The sequence below is a fragment of the Neolamprologus multifasciatus genome, chromosome 6 (assembly GCF_963576455.1).
Source record: "Neolamprologus multifasciatus chromosome 6, fNeoMul1.2, whole genome shotgun sequence".
Classification (NCBI taxonomy): Eukaryota; Metazoa; Chordata; class Actinopteri; order Cichliformes; family Cichlidae; genus Neolamprologus; species Neolamprologus multifasciatus.
Window position 1 is genome coordinate 10,224,055 of NC_140444.1, and position 22,885 is coordinate 10,246,939.

Sequence of the window (22,885 nt, forward strand, 5' to 3'; positions counted from 1 at the left end):
TTAGTTTACCTCCAATATTCTGTCTCCAGGACGCATGCCTGAACTCTCAGCAGGTGAGTTGGGATCAACGGCACGTACAAACTGTCCACGCTTTTTCTTATCGCTGTGCAGATTAAAACCATAGCCTTGCTGTCCCTTTACCATGTGACACAGACGGGGAAGGAGCTGAACGGCTGGCTCTGGTGAAGGCTCGACCTGCAGCTATAAAAGAATGAAAGAGAAAAGCAAAGATTAGTTTTACTTTTAACAAAAAGTAATGTTTAAATGTTTTCGATAGAGATGGAGAAGATACACATTACCACAACACTGGCCAGTTGAAACTAATGAGAGGTGAGGTCAACCAAATCAAATCTATTTCCCCTGAGTTTGTGTGTGTATGTATTAATGCAGTATAATCCTTAACATTTAACTCAATAATGTTTGATATACTGATAAGGCTTGAAATTTAATAATGTTGTAACATGAATAAGATGATAATGTACAACCTAAAAATTTCCATTAGAAAGAATAACACAAATACTGAAGGGCAAAGGTCTGAGGACTCTTTATAAACTTTACAAAGGATTTGGATTTTACAAAATAGCTGTCAATAGAAACCATGCGGTATTTAGTGTCAACTAAATGCGGTATTTAGTGTCAACTAAATGCGGTATTTAGTGTCAACTAAATGTGGTATTTAGTGTCAACTAAATACCGCATGGATGCTGTTTGATTTTGTGGTAATTGTTGCCTGGTTGTTATTATTTTTACTTGTTAAAAGAAAAAAAGAGGAGAAATGAGCTCTACCATGAAGCAAAAACTACTCAGGAGCCGTATTTGGGATACCTCCTCTTTATGACATCATACAGAGCCAAGAGTGGGAAAAAAAACAGCCTACTCTTGTCAGTCAGAAACCTGAGACTTTGGCTCATATGGGTTACTTTTACATATGCTGATATCACTGTTTCAGACTTTGTCCATGTTTAACAGAGACATTGATGATGAACCTTTGATTAAATACATGAATGCAGATTGGATGTAATAGACTTATGGAGTTTATAATCATGTGAGACTCAATGCCTGGAAAAGAAAACGTCAACTATGTCAGCGTAGTTTGCTGTGATATGACGTATACTGTAAAGACATTATATTTTATAGCAAATTATGTGATAAACACTTAATACAATATAAGGTTCGTAAAGATCCTTTATCTGAACTTACTCCACCTTATAAACTGGTGACTCTCAGTTTACAGCAATTAGCCACAACATTGAACCTGGTTGTCTGATAAAATGGGAGGTGGGTTTAGTATTTAATTCAAAAGAACATACTAGTGTCCTGTAAGAATTAACTGTGTGAAGAACTCACTATTCTTTACATATTTATCAAATATGTAACGTTTCACGCTGTTATACAGTAAGCAACAGCTCCGAGTTCTTGACACAGAGGCGATCCTTTAAATGTGCAATATGTAGAAATTGTTGGTTAGGTTGATATTTTTGTTTTTATCCAATCCTAATCTAGTTTCATGTCAACATTTCTTTTTTCTAACAAGAAACAAGCAAAAACATCACAGTACAGCTGCCCCAAGATATGTTTCATAACAAGGCTCTTGTATTGGATTGCAACAGATTGTTCTGGGCATTCATTCATTGTGGTATATCAGCTTTCAGTACAATGGTGTAATGACAATATGATCATATCAAATTATTTTTTGACATAATTAAGTTCTAATAAGTTTCACACGTACATTACGAGTCAAAATGAACAGAACAGACATTTTTTTGCACACTTAAGATATTTTGCTATATGCAGTTTTACATTTTGTGTGCAAACGTCCACAGGTGTGGAGGTGAGAGTGTTAGGCTGTGTTTCTCTGGGTTAGCTCTTTGATGGATTGGCTATCACACCAGGGATCAGCTACAGTTGCCTCCACCTTTCGGTTGGATAAAAGAATAAGGTGGATGTTTACCTTACACAATATTGCAGGTGCACTAAAAGTTGATCAGAAGGTAGTGGTTGCCAGGTTGAATTAGTAGTCTAAGTGGATCTGGCGAAAACACATTAAGCCCAATGAAGGGCCTAATCTCCAGTGACAAGAATTGGCACAGCGTATGACTCAGGTGCTCGGACCTTGACTTTGGCTTATAGTACTAGGTACATGCTGGCTTTGTGTGTGTGTGTCTCTGTGTGTTTTGCATCAGTGACTTGTATTAGTCCTTGTCCTGAGGGTAGCATTTAATATTGACTGTTGAGTGACACAGTTCTGACTACACCTTCGTGGGTAAGCTGGCCTGAGGGTGTTGTGACAGATCGCTGTGCTTTCTGCTCAAACAAAAACTGAATGCAAAGCACTCACAACTCCAGGAGTAGCAAACATATATGAATAACTACAGTGCGGGAAGGTTCATTCCTGACTGTCAGCTTTAGCTAAGGAACAACACTGCTTTTAAAGATCTCTGTTATATTATAGACGGATTAGCTGTATTTGTCATGTTGACCCAAAATAGCTGACACATCAAAACTGCAGGACATGCTTATCTGGAAATATCTCAACTGATCCATTTGAGGATCTAAAACTTTTCCTCTGTAGATAAAATATTTACATATTATATTAATGATAATCAAATAGGCAGTTCAACACACAGAATTAATTGCCTGCAATGGAAAACACTGTTTTAGAGTCTTGCTTCAGGTTTAAAATATCTTTGTAATTTTTGCTCTAATTGTCAGACAAAAAGTCCTTTTTGGGCTCTTGAAAACCACATTTTGATAATTATCTGAACTGAATGGTAAACGCATAAATCTGCACACTAACAGATGCTTTTTTCTATATCCATCCTATAACATCTAAGCAATAACAAATGATATATTGTTTTCAAAAAGATTAAGGAAGTCTGAGTAATTGAACACAGCAAGTGGAAGGGAAGTGTGTCTGTGTGCAGGTAGTATTTCTGTGACTGAGCCAGATCAATGTGCAACTGTAATACCAGCTAACACTGTAGTTATGTTAGACTGTTGTATATGGGCATCTGCTTCCATAATAACACCACGGAGCAATGAAAATGTGTCTGTATTTACATGTACCATGACGTGAATGTCAGTCACAAGACAAATGACACAGAAGTGGAGAAATTAGAGCGACTGTGTTTGTGTATGTGATGTGCTCATCAAGGGCATAAAAATTTCGTCTCTCGTGCACATTTGCAAAAAAGTATATGCATCATATACACAGAATTACCATTCTGTGTAAATGATGCAGGCAGCTGCAAAAAAAAAGTTCAGGTCCAAAAAATCCCAGATGTAACTATAATATAGAAAATCCTTTAGCAGCAGCATCCTCCATCATATGTTTCCTGTAGCTACTCGTGAGACTTTTACAGCAACAAGTAAGAATTCTGGAGCATTCCTCCCAACAAAACTTCATGCCTGGATTGAATACGCATCTTCTGGTCCTGCCACACAGTGTGTTTGGTTAAGGTCAGGACTGTAACATGGTCAATCCAGGTTTATTTTTCTTGTGGCATTGCCTCTGAGACCAGTGGGAGACACAAACTAAGCGTCTGGTGGTCACAAGCTAGTGCCCAGATAAATCTGTGCCGTGGTACCACTTGGGTAATAAGTACTTTTTAAATCATCCCTGACATTCTCCTGTAAAATTTAGATTTCATGGCTGCTTCATTATTTCAAAACATTTACGAGCTGAGGTAGCAAACAAGCCTTGGGAACAGTTGGGATAAAGTTCTGATAATGACATTGCTTGTGTGTGTGTGTGTGTGTGTGTGTGTGTGTGTGTGTGTGTGTGTGTGTGTGTGTGTGATGTCTTTATAACATAACTTTTAGAGAGTTTGTTCTGGTCTTTAAAAAGATTTTTGTAGCCCCATTTCAGCTTCTTACAACTCTATTGTGCTTTTTGAAAGATCCTGTGAAAGTTGGCAATTCTTACTCTGATAATCCACACTTCCATTCTCAACCTCATAACTCGGAAATCTAAGTCTAGTAATTTTAGAAAAAATAAATTCCATTTACAAAGACTCACTAGCAACTGCAGAGTAAATTCATTATCAGCATAATTATTACAGATTTCAGGGTCCAGGATTTTGCACTTTCAGTTTTTGAGTTTTTAGACTTTGAATTAATTTGTAACTATCTTGTATCTTTTGTTTTAGTTGTTGTGCTTTGTTGTTTAGAGTCTTTACTTTAGAGTCTGGGTTCCCCTTACTTATGTTAGCATTAATCTCGTATGGTTTTATGCTGTGAATATTTTGTTCCTCATGTGTTTCTCAGTTGTCTGTACTCTTCAGTAATCACCCTTCTGTGTATATATATTCGCGGGCTCCTTTTGTCTTTTGTGAATGCCTCTGTTTAAAGTCCCTCATGGCTTTCAGTTTATGTTTTAGAATTAAGTGGATTGAAGTTGTTTTCTTTTCTATATTTTTGCACCTTGTGGAGTTTGGCTTCCTAGTAAAAAGTTCATTTTTATGTTTACCTGGTTTATCTATGAATCCTGGATTTGGGTCCACTTCCTGCACTGCGTCATATTTTATTTTGTCTTGTATTATATTTTCACACTAATTATGTGCCTACAAAGCAACTTTAAAACATCATAAATCTAAAAGAAAAGGCCCTTGCAAATGATATGTTAGAGACTCACATTGTTCCCTGCTGAGGGGGTGGCCACAGTAACACCTGCACAACGTAATGTAAAGCTTAGTTAACTTTTAGTTTGAGCAGCTGTTGGCTGTGGTGTAACGTTGGTGTAGAGAGATTTCTTATATTTCATTTTATTCTTTATGCAAACCTTTTCCTGAAAATAAGCTGCTGTAATGGCCTTCAAAGCGACAGCCGCTATTTGCTCTGCCTTGAGCTAAACAGATGGCAGTCTGACGTGAGCCACTGGCCTTAAAGATCCTGGTCCTCTTTGTTTATATCCCAAGCAGTCAGCTAAATCTCTGACAGCCAGTTGCTGTTTATTTCTGCAGCAAGACTGACATTACAACGTCACATTAAGGTCTGGTGGGCACTTTTGGAAATTTTGTTTTTGCTCCATCACACACACTGAAATTTAATACTTTAACCCTCTCAAGCGCAAATTAAACTTTTTGTTGCTAATGCACAACCAAGTCCTGCAGTGGTACTCCTGAGTAAAAAAAAAAACAACTCATAAAATATGTATGTGGGGTAATCAGGTCATTAGTTTTTAACTGTTGCAAATCGGCAACGCCTGCCTCCAGAGGGTTAAATGATTTTGTGTTTATTTTGTTAACAAAGAATTTACAACAAGAGTTTTTTGCAGGCAGATGCAGTACAGACTCTCACTGAAGCAAAATAAGAACTTTGCTTGAAGGCTCACATTTTTCGACTGTTTTAATGTAGCCTGTAGTCCTGCTGTACTTCACCTCGTTATCCTCTGTATATAAAACAGAACAAAGTTTTAAGACTATTTCAACTACAACTTCACATTATATTCTCAAAATAAAAGTCTGTCTAAACAATAACTATTGTATTGTGCACTGTATTTGTCACTGGTGTTCAGTCAGGTGGGAAGAACCAGATTACATCAATGAGAGGTGACGATGCTCAAAGAGACAGCACTCTTTAATTACAGCTAAATTCTGTATTCTAAATGTTCACACCTGTCTGACACAACAGTGGCTTAAAACTGATGTAACAATGACCTTTCATCATATTTAAGCAGATTCCTGAATCGCAGGAAATGCTAAATATAGAGCAGTAATATTTGACGATGCATTTTGACTAGAGAGGAAAGTAACAAGTGTGTTTCTGCAAAGCTGTGTGGGTGTAAGACTTCTGTAACGCAGACTGAAATTCCAATATAAACAGCCTCTATGTTGCATCACAGTATATTCCCTTACCACGCTACCCATATGGCCCTATTACTGCCAGGCAAAGCATGCATAAAATGCTTCAAAATAATAGTTTTTCATTAAAAAAAAAAAATTATGATCAAGTTTTCAGGCATGCGGTCTCCCTATTTTTTTTTACATTGATCCCCTGCATAGAAAAAAAACAAGCAATGAACCAAAACCATGGGGTGGAGCATTTTCACTTCTTGTGGATATCATCTCTGTCCAAGACAGCTGGCTCAGTGAAACAGAAAGTAATTTAACCTCCCAAATAGTCCCCCCATCATTTTACGCTTATCCAGTTCAGGGTACTGTGGGGGTGGAGCTTATCCCAACTGCCAAAAGGTGAGAAGCAGGGTACACCCTGGACAGATCACCAGTCTGTCACAGGGGCAAGACAGACAACCATTTGCACTCACATCCAACCTTATGGACAATTTAGAATCACCAGTTAACCTAACCAACTGCATGTCTTTGGGAGGAAGCCCGAGCCTCTGGATATAACCCACAGAAACACTTTTGATGGATTTGAACCCAGCACCTTCGTGCTGTGTGGCAACAGTGCTAACCACCATGCCACTGTAAATTTCAGTATTCCAGTGGGTATCATCTCTATCCAAGACACCTACCTCATAATTAGTAATAATTAATAATAATTATTTAAACTCCCACATACAATTTTATATTTTATGAAGAAATTCATGTACCTTCATCTTAATGTTTTAACCCCATTTAAGCGAGTTTCAGGAGGGCAGCCTTGTGATTTGTTATTGTTGGATTTTTTCAGTCTCACCTGTTAAGACAAGTCAACAGGCTTTCTAAAAGTACTTGTCTGAGACTGTCTCAGGCAGCATGCCAGCCAAGTACAGATTAGTGCATGAGAAACATCAGGTCTTACACACTCTTAGCACGTTAACACATTGGTTCACAGTAATCACATAGAATTATTTTGAAGACTCAACTGTTCCTCTGGTGCTCATAAAAAGTGTCTTGATGCTCACTCTTACCTCCGGGTCTGTCACTATACTTGAAGTCAATGAGGAGCTCTTGACCTTGCCTTGTGTGATCATGCGAGTGGGTGACTCTGCAGCTGGATAATGAAACACAGGAGTAAACACAGGAGTGTAGCTGGGCGTCATGGGTGAATTAGCTCTGGGAGAGATGCAGGGTGTCTGCCCAGGAGAGGGACGTGGGGAGAGGGTTCCCATCTCAATGGCCAGGTCCTCTGTGCAGGCCAGGCCATGGCTGCAGAGGTAGTCTTCTGTTTCTCTATCCACCACCAACAGTCTGGTGCGGTGGGGCACCTCACGGATCCTGTTCACTACCTTCAGAGAGGAGAAAGGAGTGACAGCAAAGAGTTTCATATATATTAAAATGGTTAGATGTGTCATTCAGTCTAAGCTGTTTACAATGAACTGATCAGCTCATTACATTTACATTACATTACACTTTTGTGTTATGACAAAGGCAAAAAGTCATTCCCATCACAAAAGGCTCACACTGACCCATTTTACAACCCCACTCTCTCTTCTACTCCTCAGGCAAGAGAAAATGGTCTAACAGGTACTCGTTGTATATGTAAGGTTCATGGGCATTCCTGGATCATTTCAACCAAGCAAACACATGAAAATAACTATAAATTACCGAACCATCACTCACTTGATGATGAGTTTCATTCTCTACATTCTCTCCGTTCACCTCCACCAACCGGTCACCTGGTCGCAGCCCGGCCAGGTCAGCCGAGGAGCCGGGCTCGACTTTGCGGATAAATTGTCCTCCTCTATTCCGCTCGCCATGCAGATGAAATCCATAGCCACGCTCTCCTTTGACCAAAAAACAAAGCTTTGGTCTCAGCTCGATTTCCATCCCAGTGCGTCAGTAAAGGAGGGAAACAGGTTAGAAGGTCTCGGGAGAATAAGCAGGTGTTTTGCCTAAGAGCTGTGGAAACGCACTGGCTTTTAATCCAAAGTGGTTATGCGCTTCAGTGACCAAAAGATCAGCATCGCTTGGCATCCTTTGAGCCTTTAACTAATCCACAATTGTTCCGATGAAACAAATTAAAATGTAGGCTAAAATTAATGAGTGCTTAATCCATCGTGAAATATCCAGAGCTGCAAATATGAGCGCACAAAACTGTGCACAGTGCGCGTAAAATTGTGGTAAAACCCCCCCCAACAAAAAACAAAACAAAAACCACGGACAAGGACTAAGTCCCGTCCGTGAAAGGAATAATCCAAGAGATCAGAGATTAGAAAGCTGCTCCTGGCACGCAAAACTTAATTCTCTTTGTCAGCTGGGCGTGTGTCCTCCTGTCCCACCCGGTGAGAGTGAGGAGGTGTCAATGGCACATGGACTATCCCCCTTAGCGCACACCTGACGCCGCGCTCTCCAAGCAAAAAAAAAAAATTATAGCTTGAAAGGAAACCTTGTTTAATTAGTGAGATCAGGCGTTTAAAACATGCTCAACAAGTACTGAAACAGTTCTTCTGAGGGCATTTTTGTCTTTCACAGCCTCCCCAGAGAGACAGAATCTTTTCCAAGTAGGTGGAGTTGAAACACGAATAAACTGTGACCTGAGAAAGGAAATCTGCCTTATCCGCCCTTTAGCTTTATCTTTGCCGGAGATCTATAAAAAGAAAGTTGGGTAAAAATGTTTCATGAAATATAAGCTGTCCTTGTGTGACGTGATAGCTGGTGCACGCGCATTTATCTCTTTCAAAGTGAGTCTTTAAAGAAATTCAGGACAGTTGACGTGCAAGGACTGAGAACCTTGGTAAATATGAGACACTGACATGGTAAATATTTGCATAGGCAACAGTTTATCTATACTAATCGTGTAGGTTTGCATATAAAATCATCCGTGACAGACATAGGTCGCTAAAGCAGATCTTCCCCTGAGCAATCAAGGAATAGAACATTATTAAATCCCTCACACGACATGTCTGAAGATAGACACGTCATGTGATGGATGCATAACAATAAACTGCTTTTAATAGTAGTTTTTTTTTCTAGTGTTTTTGTGTGTGTTTTCTCTCATCTCCCACAAATAAACCCCACAATTTATGCACATGCACATTTTTAAAAGCCTTGATGGATACGAACTTCCACATTCCTGTTTTATGAACTAGAAGCAGATTCTCGTCACAAGTGCACATCTTAAACTTAGAATTAAAACGTTTAACGTTCTCAACAACAACAAAAAAGCCCCAAGAAAGCAAATATTTCTGCTCAGTAACGATCAAACAGGCAAAATAAGCGAACAAGTGAACTGTAGGGAGGCTTCTGTAAACACACCTGACTAATAATATAACTGACCCTTAAGCAAGATGCTCAGCCAGCTCTGGTTAAAGACATCAACTAAATCACTAAAAAGTAGCTTCGAGGTACGTGTATATTTAAGACTTACATAGTGTTAAGCTCTTACATTATTTAAACCTTCTGCAGAAGAAATATTGTTACACAGGTGTAACTAACAAGCAAGTCTTTTCACTTTAAGCAGTGAGTTATGGCATGCAGCATACATACACAACACAATCATCCTTGTAGCAGGCACATCTGATAGGATGTTTTCTTTTGTTGTTACCTGTACATTTCTTGTTATACCACACCTATTACAGGTCACAAGTTACTGGTCACAAGAACCAGGTCTGAATAGTCATAAAAGGAGTGTACGTATTTTAGTCACATTGGAAATTCAATAAGATTTAATGTTTAAATGACCAATATTAAGTAGCAGTGGGGCTTTAATTGCTTCAGGTAATTAACGAAATAAACTCATTATTTCAAATTAATAATCATGTTAATATAAAGCAGTGATTAAATTGTGAAAGTGACCTTTGAGGAGGACATCTGAGTAATATAAAGGTAATTTGGGCTGTTATTGCACAGCACAGTTATTGCACTTCTGCTTGCATGTTCCACCCCTACCTGGTGAGTTTTATCTGGGTGCTCTGGTTAGGTCATCTATGAGCAGTCTGGTAGTGCAGTGATTAATATTGTTACCTTACAGCAAAATGGTCCTGTGCTCAAATCCATAGGGGACTTTTTTATTTTTCTATTTGGTTTCTCAGAAAAATGTTGCATATAAGAGTTTCACTTCCTGCTTAAATAAAGTTTAGCCTATATAGTTAGAAATAAAGCTTTCATAGGACTCTCTGCATTCATGCGAAAAACAAAGTACACCCCATGTTTCAATAGTGTGTAGATCTGCCTTTAGAAAGAATAACACGAAGGAAGTGTTTTCTGTATAAATGTATCAGTTTCTTTCTTCTTCTTGTGGAGAAATTATGGCTCACTCTCTCTTTACAACATTCCTGCAATTCATTGAGGTTTCTGGGCATCCTTCGATGCACATCTCTCTTAAGGTTCTGCAATAACATTTCAATTAGGCTTCAAAGTTTGGACGTTGACAGGGCAACTGCAACATCTTATTTTGTTTTTCAACCATTCATAGATTTGCTGCTTTGCTTGGTGTCATTGTCCTGTTGCATGACCCAATTTGGGTCAAGCTTTAGCTGTTGGACAGATGTCCTCACATTAGACTCTAGAACAGCCCACTTTGATATACAGATATGTTTATAGTCAACTCAATGACTGACAAGTGCCCAGGTCCTGTGGCTGCAAAAGCAGCTCAGATCACCTTCTCTCCACCACCATGACGCTGTTATTTGGTTATCTATAAAAGTGTAATTTATGGCCAAACATTTCCACTTAGGTCTCATCTGTCCGAAGGACATTGTTCCAAAAGTCTTTAGGTTCTTTATGTTGCAACATACCTAAGCCACACTGCCACATTTTTAGAGTGACAAGGCTAAAGCACACCTGAATGTCCCAGATTAGCCATATGTTAAAACATCTTGTGTATTTAATTAGTAGCACTTGGCTCCTACTTATCCCCTCAAACAGAAGCTTGCTTTCTTACTTTCTAAATGTAAGTGTAAATGCCAGTTTATTTCCTTTTCTGTGCAGGATAAATTGAGTATGAATTTGCAGGTATTTGCTTAGGTTTCTTAGTCATAATTTATATCCTGTTCATATTAGACTCAAAATGTGACAGTTTTAAAAACAATTTATGCTGTATGCTAACTATAAGTCCTCTACATCCTAGGTACAATATTTTTAAGTACAGTTTATAGCATTTTAATTAATATTAAAATGCTATAAACTGCACGCCTAAGAAAATGTAGTTTATGACACCACACAAATAAAACTACAAAATTTTTGTATTTTATTTTCTTCTTCTTAGACAAAACTTTACACAAAATATTAGTAACATGTTTTTTATTTGGTAAAAAAAAAAAGTATTAAAAATATTTATCCTTTAAAGGTGCTGTTATAGTGTCAAATATATTCTTATATACATGTTTTTATAATCTATCTGTATAAGTAAACACATAATATGTCTTCTTGTGCTCACTGTCTGCTGAAATCACAAACATCGGTAAAATTTAAACATTAACCTTGGTTTTTAGCCTTCTCTTTGTGGTGTGGGAAACAGATGTGGGTAGTAGCTCCTTATTTATCATCTCATCTTTAAGAGCTGCTTCCTGTTTAGGTTCAGTTTTTATTTTTGAAGAGGAGGTTGGACTTGGAGACCGTGGTGATCCCGATTTAGGTCTCTTTGCTGGAGAGTTCTTGTGGGCAGATGGACAGCTGTGCTGGTTCAGACACACAGAGCAGAGAGGGTTGACGGGCAGACAAACCTGCTGTCCAAAACCCACAAGCAGCCAGTTGATCTCACTCCACAGCTCCCTGCAACAGAGAAACATCACCTGATGACTTTACAGAAGCACTGCACTTTGAAACATATTTTTGTAGTAAATTAAATGATATCACTGCACTCTAAGAAAAACACACTGGTGCTGGTGTTAATATCACCATATCAATACATTTTTATAAAAGTGTCAAATTTCATGGATTGAAAATGGGTCACCATGACATCTACTGCTCTCTGGCCTGAGGATCTCTTTACTTTATAAGTGACTGCTCTCACATTTGCTAATTAAGGCTGCTTTAATCTGTTTTTTTATTAAGAGAAGATAAAGTAGCTTTTAATCAAGAAATGCTGTCAAATTCTAATTAAATGAAAAAATATAATTTCCTGTTTATTATTTGTTGGGAGTAGGTCTCTCACAATATCAGATGTATAATCTATGACCAAAGAAGTGTAGTATTATATTGTTATTTCTGGTATATCGTGACATCAGAAGAATATAGTAAGATCTGCATGTTGTTGAGCACTGATTATTATTTTGCATTCTAAAAATAAATTCCCAGATTTCCACATTTTGATTTTCATTGCTTCCCACTGTCAGTCAAACGTTAAAGAGTCAACATTAACCACTGGCAGCACTGATGTATGGTACGTATCTAAATCAATCCTGGACATCTTTATAGGTTTGTTGATCACAAGTTAATCAGGTTTTGTGGATCAGCAGTGAGTTGTCATGCTGTTACCTGGGTAACCACTCCTCAAGGGCCTTCCGTGTTTCCTCCGGGTTTTTGGTCGCCTTCCTGAGCCAGCCCAGCCTATTAGATATACGATGCACATGTGTGTCCACACCTAGACAAAAATGATCAATACAAATGAAAGCCTAGTCTCATCACAATACTTCTAAGTTGCACCTGAATAAATCTAATGCAATCAAACAGAAGAACCCTGCAACGCGTCGTAACTACACGATAAATATAAGGCTCATTTTTTGTTTTAAAGCTGTGTGATACCAAAGGATGTAATTTCTGAAGTTTCTCAAATGTCGTGCATACATCATTTTACAAACCAATGATTTCTCAATGCGGCAGAAACATCAAATATGATGACACATCAAAACCACTGATGTGTCTTCACTTATTAATAGAGGTAAAAATAAGGGAATTAGTAGACTGGTCAATCAAGAGAAAGGCACAAGCCCCGGCTTGGACAGTCTCGGTCGTTGTGTCAAGACACTTCACCCGTTGCCTACTGGTGGTGGTCAGAGGGCCCGGTGGCGCCAGTGTCCAGCAGCCTCGCCTCTGTCAGTGCGCCCCAAGGTGGCTGTGGCTACAATGTAGCTTGCCATCACCAGTGTGTGAATGTGTGTGTGAATGGGTGGATGACTGAATGTGTAAAGCGCTTTGGGGTCCTTAGGGACTAGTAAAGCGCTATACAAACAGGCCATTTACCATTTTTTACTGTGACTCAGCTGCACTACCTTTGCGGCCCACCAGGGGACTTCAGCCTACACTTTGGGAATCAATGATCTAGAATTTTGCTTAATCAGTTTCTGGGAGGTTAGCCAATTGTGTCTGCATGTTTAAGAGATGGAAGTCCCTACCAATGCCAGACACCTGGTCCCAGGCGATGTCCATGGCCAGGTGAGCCATTTTGGGTCCAACTCCTGGCAGACGGACCAGCCCCTCAACGCTGCTTGGGATATCCCCTCCAAACTCCTTTTGCAACATGGCTGACGTCAGCTTCAGATACTTCACCTTATTCTAAAGAAGAACAGGTGAGAGAAACCAAGAGGACACAACAAAGAACACAGCTGAGAAACCAGGTTCATCTAATATTTAACTTTTATTTACTGAAATTTGATTAAACATGCTAACAGCTATGGACACCATTTGTTTTACCCTCCAGAAGCCGACAGGATAGATGAGTTTTCCCAGTTTTTCATCATCTGTAGCGAGTATGTTTTCTACAGTGCAGCCATGTGCTCTGAGCTTCTGCATAGCTGCTGCTGTCACCTGGTCCTTTGTCTGACTGGACAGCATGAGTGACACCAGCACCTGGAAACGTCTCACCTGCAGATGGAACAGAGGAATTAACAAGTTCTATTTAAGGGGACTTTTAAAATATCCATCCCACACCTACATGCGCAGGAGCCTCCATGTCATAGCATTTCTCTGCTCCCATGTTATCTACAGGCGCATCACGGCCGCTCCTCATCTCACGAATGAATCCTAACTGTTTCCTCCAGTCAGCAGGTTCCCAGTGCTCAGTTTTCATGGGAGAAACACGTTCATCCTTCTCGTATTCCACCTTTAACTGTCTCCTCCTGCGGCTGTGTGGATACTCCGGTAAAGCTTCGGTTTTTGGTTGCACCGGTGCCTCGTGGAGGAGTTCACGACCTGAACAAGAGGACGCATGGCACCACAGTAACCACCATAGCTAGAAATTTAAACACAAATGATATCTAATATAATCTACTTAATCAAATACTAGTTTTGATGTAAAAAAATCAAAAAAAAAAAAAATCACTATAAATAAGATATTTCTCCAACCGGGTCAACACCTAAAGATGCTGAATGTTGGAATAATTTCACCATCTTGGTTTAAAACAAACAAACAAAAAAACCCTATAATATTCGCACACTGTCTTTTTATCATTATTTTATAGAAGCAAAACATTTTCAGTCCCATTCACCTTAATTGGGTCAATGTTAATATCATGGTTCATATGGTTGCTATGACAAATTATTTACAAAATGAAAATCAAGTTTTATCTAATACATTTTGAAACTTAACAATTAAGAACAAATGTTTATTAGGAAAAAAGTTTATTTAGGCCATAAATCAAGATAGAAGTAAAGTGGTTCTCTCACAGACTTTTATATAACCAGACTCTTATAACTTTTTTTTTTTGCAGTTAGGAGTCACCCCCTGCTGGTCATCACAAAGAATGCAGGTTCTCTAATAACTAATCAGACAAGCAGATTAGCTTCATGTTTTTGTATAAACTCATTAAGACTTGAAATACTGAGCCCACTGTGTAAAATTTACACTTATTTCTGCACAAGAAAATTCTGTCTTTTTTAATGGCATCACGGAGTCAACAGATCTCAAGCTCAGAGTAAGAAACTTCCAGAATCTTGGGGCCAATGTTGCAAACACAATCTCCTTTAGTTCACACCTTATATGATCCACAGCCAGCAGGGCCTGATCACATGACCTCAGAGACCTGATGAACACTGGTGCTCAACTATGCAGAGCTCTAAAAGTCAAAACCAGAATCTTAAAGTGGAACGATTTTCACAGAGAGCCAGTGCAACTGAATTAGTAACGATGCGATGGTTGAGTATTTAGTAGCCTTAGTCAGAAGCCTTGCGGTGGAGTTCTGAACTACCAACAGATGTGAGTAATAAACAACAATGAATTCTAATTGTAATTCAATAATTAACTAAAAAAAAAAAATCAGACCTGATGAAATTAAGGCACGAACAACAATTTCCAATTCGGAGTACAAAAACAAAAACGTGTCTGCACAAAAAAGTAAATTTTTAGAATTTCATCTTGTGGAAACAAATCTTCTCGAACAGAGTTATTTGTTTCAGCCTTCAAAGAGGTGCAACAAAGAGGCTCAAAATGTTCATATAGTAGGGCAAATATTACAGAGACATGCTTCAGAGCAGGAGTGCCAAACATAAGGTCCTTGGGCCAAAATTGGCCCAGCAAACACTACAATCCAGCCCACTGGATCACTGTTGATGGCTGTACTTTTTTTTTTGTTACACTGTATGCACAGTAATACATTAAAAAAATGATAAAAATAGAAAATTTCCTGTGAAATAACCAAATGTTTCCACTTTATTATGATTAAGGGTAGTCTGGGCAACGAGCTACCAAAGTGTAGTGTTGAAATTACTCTTCTTTTTCTATAAATGCATACTTAAATATCTTTACACTGACAGAAAGGGTATTTTTTACTGCTCTGGCCCATTTAAGATCAAAGTGGGTTGTGTGTGGCCCAAGATGTAAAATGAGACTGACATCCCTGCTGTAGAGCGACCTTTATTAGTGTAAACAGGGTTTTGTGCATGATAAACTGAACTCCCTGTTTATTAGCACAGACTCAGTCGCAAGTACAAAATCTGTCTCTTGAGTGTAAAGGTCAGTTTTGTCCTATGGATGCACAAAACCTTATATCCTGCACGTTCATAATTCTATTTCACCTGTTTAACCTATTTCTGTTTCACATTCACAGAACAAAAGAAACAACATCTTTCACTCTGTGCCCTGTAGTGTTCATTGATAACTCCTGCACACTGGGCGAGAAAGGTGATGACAAAGCCTGGTTTTCACCTGCCAGTCGCTTTTTTAAGATGTAAAGGTGTAACTGTAGAATTGGTAAGCAAAGCAAATCAACCTGCTCCAGAATATGCGCAAGCGCAATAGCCTTCTGCCACCAAAACAGCTCAAGTTAATTAATTTGTATCCACGTGTACCAACGTACGTGGTCAGTTTGTGTGGTTAGCGTTACCGGCTGATAAAGGAGTAGACGAAGCTCTTAGCTCTGACACGCTCTTCTCCTCCACCTCCACCTTCACTGGCACAGCGCAGACCGGGTCCTCGTTCCTCCGTCTGTTGGTGAGTTTGGTCCTGAGAGAGGCTGCAGGTGTGCGGCCAGCAGTTTGACTCGCACTCCGAGTCATAACAGACCTGTTCTCCATGAAGTAAGGAGAAGTCATTATAACACCTCGGACTACATAACAGACCCGCGCGCTGCAGCGGACGTGAAGCATTGAACTGTTGCTGAAGTTAGTTTCTCATTCGTAGTTTTTGGATCGCGGGTGGAGCTGACGAGCTGAATTCGCCTGCAAGAGGAAGAATGACATAAACACAAAGACTCGATTTTATTTTGTTTAAAAAAAATAAATCTTCCGCTCTGTTAATAAAACAATATTGTTTTGATATGTGAGATTACACTTACACTTACTGGTGGAAGTGCTAATTTACTTTTAAAATCTAAAAAACAATAAACAAAAACCTACACGATACTCAATTGCGACTGAAAACGGGTCAGGGTGATATTATTAGTTTAACTGTAGACGTACTGAACCCCCCCCCCCCCCCCCAATATAACTGTCTTATAAATAGAAGTCGACAATGATGTCGTTAGAGAGTCACTAAATAATTACATTTTATTCAGGACGGCATAATAATAATAATAATAATGATAACTTACAAAATCTGCTCATTTCCAAATCCATGTTTTTATTCTTAGACCATACTAAGCTTTATGTGACTTTACATGAGTGACAAATGAAACATAATCCTTATTTATCTTATACTGGGTCTTGATAATCTTCATTTACTCTCTTTTAAGCCAACCTTCCTCTGATTGGCTGCCCATCACAAACAGAAGGTTTGGACAGCTGGATGGACTGAAAGAGAGTGTTTAGAGCAGTGCCTTTGACCGAAAGGTACCACTTTACCATCAGTGTGGAGCCGATCCTGTCATGGTGATAAGTTTGAGAACCGATTATCACAGTAGGGTTAATGGAAGCTGCTAGTTGTATTTGCCAAATATTGGAGAATTTCTTGTGGTAGTCCAACTTCTGTGCTAGAAATATAGCCAGGTTCTTTTTTGTGTTTTGTTTTTTTTGTCCAGGGTTTCTATAGAGCCAAAAAAATAAAAATATTTGTATTACCTTGTTCATAAGCGCCACTCACAGGACCCCTGGCCACATTGTAGCTTGTAGCGTCAAAAAGGAACCAACTTCACTAACAACAGCACGGTAAGTTAGCTGCTAGCTTAACAGCTAAAACCGTCTTACTTTATGCTAAATTTTGACGGCTAAACACTTTTATATAGTCTATAGGAAATTTTACCTGCGCATTACTTCTTTGTAGATGTTATGCTTTCCCGTCTGTGGCACAACACAAAAACTCGTACTGCTAACAAACGGACTAGCATACTTCGTATTTAGTCTGCCCTTTAAAAAATACATTTCCCGCGAGGCAGTGCGGCAAACGTGTTTTTGTAGGAAGTCCCACTGTCAGAGCATTAGTGTGTCATCCGGTTGAAGAGTAGGGGTGCTGGGAGCGAGCCTTCGGCTGCAAAGACAGAGTTATATCAATGCACAGAAGCGGACGGCTCGGCTGGCTGCAATCTGACGAAGCAGCGACTGAATGAAACCAAAACCGACTCAACTTCACTGAGGTGAGAAGAGAGTGGGAGGCGGTGGCCGGGGTAGGAGGGGCAGGCGCTGTTGTTTTATGCTACTAGACCTTCAGTGCCACAACAGAGAAATGCTAGCTTATTACAACCACTGTGAACCGAAGCTGAGAGGGTTTAGCAACGCCACACTACGTTTGTGCTGATATGAAGTGTTTAGGTTGACTTGTGTCCGCTTGGTTCGAGCCTACCTTGCACCGTTGCTGTTGTTGTTGTTGCTGCTGGTGCTGGACTGAAACAGACCAGCCGTTGTCCGTCTGCTCACCTCCCCTCCCCTCTATCTCTGTCAAGTCCACATGACAGCAAATTCTTTAAACGTGCCCCATGGGTTTACATATTTACAGGCGGCAGTGTCAAACTTTACTCCTGCTTAAACAGTGGCTTGTAGTGCTGTGTGGACCCACCTGTAATGTCATAAACTTGTTGCTCAAGTTTATTTTGCTGCTGTATGGTCTAAGCTTACATGCACAGTACATTAATATGCAACCATTTAAAGAAATATAAAACACACTTCATTACAGACATGGACAAGGATAAACTGGAGTCGTTTAGCAATCTCTTATTATCAGCTTCTCCACCTGCTAAGCACAGACTTCATATAAGCTAAAAATAAGTCTTTTTGGCCTTTTGACCTCACTTGTGTTTTTAACCTTGTGCTAACAGGTGAAAATCCGCTGTTTAACCCATGTGTTAATCTTCATTTTACTTTCCAAGATGGACTTTTCACTTGAAATATGACTTGACTTAATACACCTCATTATATCTGGTCTGAACAGTTTCCAGAGCCCAGCTCCAGTTTAGACAACATAACAATATGCTGACAGGTTACTGTTGGTAATCTACTGGTTGTGAAGTTATGGCCCAATGCTGATTTTTAAAATAACTATTTGTTATATGTATCTTTGGTGTTACCATTTTTGTGGCGAGGAAGCAAAAAGAAGTTATTAATAGGGAATAACTGAAATGTTTAAGCTTATTTTTTTTAGGTCTTCATCTGTAGAACAGTTGACCGGCACAAAGTTGATAGGACAGATAGACAGTGCCATGTGTAAATCTGTTCTAATTCTCAATGTATATACAGTCACGTGAAAGGGTTATCACACGACTCTACAGACTCATGTGAGTAGTAAGTATGTATAATTTTTCAGTAGCTAGTAAAACCACTCTTAAAGTCCTTCTACAGCATTTCAACTAGGCTGAGGTCTGGACTTGCAGCACTTTAATTCTTTTCTTTTTCAGCCATTTTTTGTTTGGTAGATTTACAGGTGTATTTGGGATCATTGTCTTTTTGCATGACCCAATTTGGGCCAAGCTTCTGCTGTCAGTTAGATGATTGCCTCTAGAATACTTTGAGCCAACCATGAACTTCTCTGTACACCAAAGAGTGACAGGTGTCCAGGTCTCATAGCTGCAAAACAAGCACAAATCATCAGCTGTACACCACTGTGCTGACAGGTGGTGTTAAGTACTAATATGCTTTGTTTGTTTGTTTGTTTGTTTGTTTTTTAACATTTGCATGGGTGTACATTATGGCCAAACAGCTCCACTTTGGTCTCATCTGTTCAAGAAATGCTATGATTTGTACTGATGCTACTTTGCAAAGCAAAACTGTGCTCCCATGTTCTTTTTAGAGAGAAGAGGCTTACTTTTCTACCAACTATCCAGCTGTCATGAACTTTAGCATTTGACAAGCTTACTGAGGCTTATACAGTCTGAGATATGGCTTTTGTGTTTCTTTGGTTTCTCTGAGTGTTACATGGTCTAACCTTGGGATAAATATGCTGGGGAGATGGGCTAATCTGGCACACCTGAATGTGCCAGATTAGCAAATTGCCCAAACTACTTTCATAGAGGTGCTTACCCATTAATCAATACATATGATTACCAGCACCTGGCTGCTGATTGCCTTCTTAATTGCTGAAGTAGCAGTAATGGTGTACTTAAGTTTGCACAGGATTGCAATTACACTTTTTTTTTGTCCCATGCATGTTGTCTACCCCAACTGTAATTTCTATACCTGGCAATACATTAAATCTATTGAAGGAAGGTTTACACATTTCCATAATAATATTAGTTAGGGGGGGGGGGGTGGCATTTATGTTATCAGCAGTGAATGATATATGAATCCACAGGAAATGATTAACTAATAAGCTTAAAGGGGGGAAAAAGGTGTGACTCGCTCTGTGTCTGGTTCTGTGACAGGCAGCTGCCAGTCCCTTGCCTGTGTTGTGCATCACCCTTCCAGGCTGGGCCATGAATAAACAACCAAGCAAGGAGAGTCTCAAGGACAAGGTGAAGGGGATCTTTGGGCTCGGTACACAGCGTCCTCCGAACAAACAGAGCGACACTAAACCCTCCGAGTTTATCATTACGGCTGACATCATCAAGGTCTGCAGAAGCGACTGAGTGTCTGTGCATGTTCACTGAATGTCTCTCATTCCTTTCCCAGCACATCTTTCACTGTTTGACGTATTTTTTGCTTTGGTGTGTTTCAGGAGCTCCACCCAGATTGCGGTCTGAGCAACCGTGTTCGCACTATGAACCACATCTGTGAGCTTGCCAAAATGAAAAAGTTTGAGGAGGTGAGTCTGCTGGCGGCGGTCCATTTTTGTTGTTGTTTGGTGAACAGTATGCAGTCTTCTTTATTTGTTAAAATCTGAGTGTATATGTTGTCCAGCATGCAGTGGAGGCTGTATGGAAAAATGTGGAAGACATGCTGACTCCAGAGCAGCCACCAGAGGCCAGACATGCTGTCCTGCAGCTGCTCAGGGCCATTATACAGGGGCAGGTATAAAAGCACAACATACACGCAGACAAATGCAAAAAGCTTCTGTATGTTTTTTGTTTTTTAAAAAAAGTCTTGCCCACTGTTTGTGTGAAGGGTGAGCGACTTGGCCCTCTGAGAGCCTACTTTTTCAAGGTAATCAGAGACTACCAGCCGTGCAATGAAGACCTTTCTGACAGACTGGAGGTGTTTAAGGCTTTAACAGAGAATGGAAAGGATATCACATACCTGGAAGAGGACATAGGTAAAAACAGACTAATCCTCTTTCTTTATCAGTTGCAATATTTGTGTTTGTGCATTTAAAAAAAAAAAAAAAAAAATCTGGAAAATAAATATAAGGAATTCTGAATAAAGCATAACTTCAGCTTTGAAGTAACCACTATTAATCACTGATAAATTTCTGGCTGTGTCACACCTCAGCTGATTAGGTTCAACTCGTGTTCACTGTTCCCTTTTTGTGCATTGACTCTATTGATATTATGTAATACAACAGTTTGCTTTCTTTTTTTTAATCACTTGTTTTTCATTTCGGGTACAATGATGACAATGGGTTTTTTGAATTCTAATAATAGCTCTTTTTTCCGCACACAATACCCTCAACTGTTTCTTTCAGGATTTTTTTTTTCCAAAGGTGGTAGGGAAACCTTCCATAGGACAAATACCCACATCCAAGATAGTTTGATCCCAGTATTATCTGAGAAATGTGACATCATATATTCAGCCTTATTTGAGCTACATTTTTAGTAGTATTTTTAACTGTTGTGTTCATAGAAATACTGTGAATAGTTTTATTTGCCATAGTGTATTGACCTGCATTAATACTTTTCACATGCATTTTTTCCTCTCTCAGCACGCTTTGTCCTCCTGTGGATGGATATAGGCCTTACATCTGACTTTCTCCATGTTCTTGTTAATCTGGTGAAATTCAACAGCTGCTACTTGGACCAAAATGTTTCCATCATGGTCCAGTGAGTCAGAGAAATCCACACACACACACACACACACACACACACACACACACACACACACACACACACACACACACACACACACACAATGATTCTCTCTTACTCAGCAATTGTTCTCAGTGTCTCTTTTTCCTTCTCGTTCTTCTGTGCTCTCTGCAGGAAAATTTGCCTGCTGTGCAACAGAACGACGTCTTCGACTGATATTGAGGTTGGTATTTCAATTTACTTTACAGTTAAAGGCTTTTACACACTGGACGGCAAAAATTTGTGCAAACATTTTGCATGTTAAAAATATTTTGGGGACTTTTTTTTCCAGTTGCAAATAAACACATCTGACCGCTTAAACCACTGCATTTGGCAAGATGGACACTTGTAGCATGGAAATGGTGAAAGAGTACTGTTTTACCTAAGAGACACAGTTTGATGCTACTCAAGATCAATTTGCTCCTGAAAGTATTTCTCTGCCTCCTCAGACGTGTTTCCAAGTGTGCCGACAAAAGCTCAAACTGCCCCACTGACATCCTGAAATATGTAGAAAAGCGGTCGTGATACTGTTTTAATCTCTGGAGCAAAACATTCAAATTTCCCTGTTGCTGCTCAGTTTCTTCTTTTTCTGGTTTAGAAACATTAGGATCAACATTGATGCCAATTTCACTTTATTTATTTTTTCATCAGTCCTTTGGTTTTTTTTTTTTTGGTTTTTTTTTTTGCAGTTTGATTAGGAATTTTTCACAAAAAACACAAAAACTTTGCAACAGTTTTTTTTTCGCAACACCCTCAGTGTGTAATGGCCTTTGCACGGCATGTTTATGATTCCTCTTCAAAAGAAGGTGCAGTTTTTGTTTAGTAAATACATAACAGGCCCTTCACGAACCTGCAGGTTTAAGAAAAATTATTGAATAACTGTCCATTGTCCATATATTTATTATATGTGAAAACTCTGTACGCCAAAGCTAGAGATGGTTTTAATCTGATGTATTAAAGTAAATGTTTTTGAGTAAATCACAATCATTAGCTTCAGTTAAACCTACCATTTAGACAAACCCTACCATATTTTTTGATTTGTGAACCTCAGACTGTTTTGTAGCGCTGGTGGTCACCAGTGTTTCCAACCTTTGTATTTTTCCAGGTGGCTCTGCAAGTGCTCGATGCAGTTGTGTGTTACAACTGCCTGCCCTCCGACTCTTTAACCGTTTTCATAATCACACTCTGCCGTACAGTCAACGTCAAAGAGTTTTGCGAGTCCTGTTGGAAGGTGAGGCAAGAACACACCTGCATATATACAATTCTGCCTCTTGTTTGAAGTCTATGATTTGAAGGGACATAATTCATAACTGTGTCCTCCTCTGT

At 39.3% G+C, this 22,885-nt stretch overlaps 3 protein-coding genes across 12 annotated transcripts in view; 1 reads left to right on the forward strand and 2 right to left on the reverse strand.

Moving 5' to 3' along the window:
* The window catches only part of nherf2 (NHERF family PDZ scaffold protein 2), a 9,924-nt gene extending 1,548 nt beyond the window's left edge, over window positions 1-8,376 (reverse strand). Inside the window, exons 1-3 of the mRNA XM_085162206.1 lie at window positions 7,506-8,376; window positions 6,854-7,171; window positions 10-201 (exon numbers count right to left, since the gene is read on the reverse strand). Coding sequence (XP_085018332.1) covers window positions 10-201; window positions 6,854-7,171; window positions 7,506-7,712 — 717 coding nt within the window. The 5' untranslated portion in view covers window positions 7,713-8,376. The remainder of the gene's footprint in view (window positions 1-9; window positions 202-6,853; window positions 7,172-7,505) is intronic.
* Window positions 8,377-11,056: 2,680 nt separating this feature from the next.
* nthl1 (nth-like DNA glycosylase 1) lies at window positions 11,057-18,292 on the reverse strand. Of its 3 annotated transcripts, none has more exons than XM_085162205.1 (7): window positions 17,974-18,292; window positions 16,085-16,418; window positions 13,699-13,955; window positions 13,458-13,628; window positions 13,160-13,319; window positions 12,303-12,408; window positions 11,057-11,597 (listed from the first exon to the last, which is right to left on the reverse strand). In XM_085162205.1, the coding sequence occupies exons 2-7, from the start codon at window positions 16,344-16,346 to the stop codon at window positions 11,294-11,296; spliced, it is 1,260 nt and encodes a 419-aa protein (XP_085018331.1). In that variant the 5' UTR covers window positions 16,347-16,418; window positions 17,974-18,292; the 3' UTR covers window positions 11,057-11,293. The 3 variants fall into 3 exon arrangements, with proteins under 3 accessions (XP_085018331.1, XP_085018330.1, XP_085018329.1); XM_085162204.1 differs by lacking the exon at window positions 17,974-18,292 and adding an exon at window positions 17,437-17,553; XM_085162203.1 differs by lacking the exon at window positions 17,974-18,292 and adding an exon at window positions 17,256-17,373.
* The window catches only part of tsc2 (TSC complex subunit 2), a 34,602-nt gene continuing 27,799 nt past the window's right edge, over window positions 16,083-22,885 (forward strand). For 2 of the 8 annotated variants that reach the window (XM_085162174.1, XM_085162171.1), the window contains exons 1-8: window positions 17,599-17,767; window positions 19,985-20,170; window positions 20,278-20,364; window positions 20,460-20,570; window positions 20,664-20,811; window positions 21,418-21,535; window positions 21,695-21,743; window positions 22,665-22,790. In XM_085162174.1, coding sequence (XP_085018300.1) covers window positions 20,036-20,170; window positions 20,278-20,364; window positions 20,460-20,570; window positions 20,664-20,811; window positions 21,418-21,535; window positions 21,695-21,743; window positions 22,665-22,790 — 774 coding nt within the window. In that variant the 5' untranslated portion in view covers window positions 17,599-17,767; window positions 19,985-20,035. Of the gene's footprint in view, window positions 16,192-17,232; window positions 17,343-17,597; window positions 17,768-19,984; window positions 20,171-20,277; window positions 20,365-20,459; window positions 20,571-20,663; window positions 20,812-21,417; window positions 21,536-21,694; window positions 21,744-22,664; window positions 22,791-22,885 lie in introns of those variants that run through there. The other 6 variants (XM_085162172.1, XM_085162175.1, XM_085162176.1 and 3 more) reach the window with 5 other exon arrangements.

Excerpts from the sequence above, each read along its gene's own strand:
- nthl1 (XM_085162205.1), bottom strand. The coding sequence starts at position 16,346 with ATGCTTCACGTCCGCTGCAGCGCGCGGGTCTGTTATGTAGTCCGAGGT. Across the intron at positions 13,956-16,084 it reads GTCTACTCCTTTATCAGCCG|GTCGTGAACTCCTCCACGAG; the intron begins GTAACGCTAACC and ends CCTCTTGTTCAG. Across the intron at positions 13,320-13,457 it reads ATCCTGTCGGCTTCTGGAGG|AATAAGGTGAAGTATCTGAA; the intron begins GTAAAACAAATG and ends GTTCTTCTTTAG.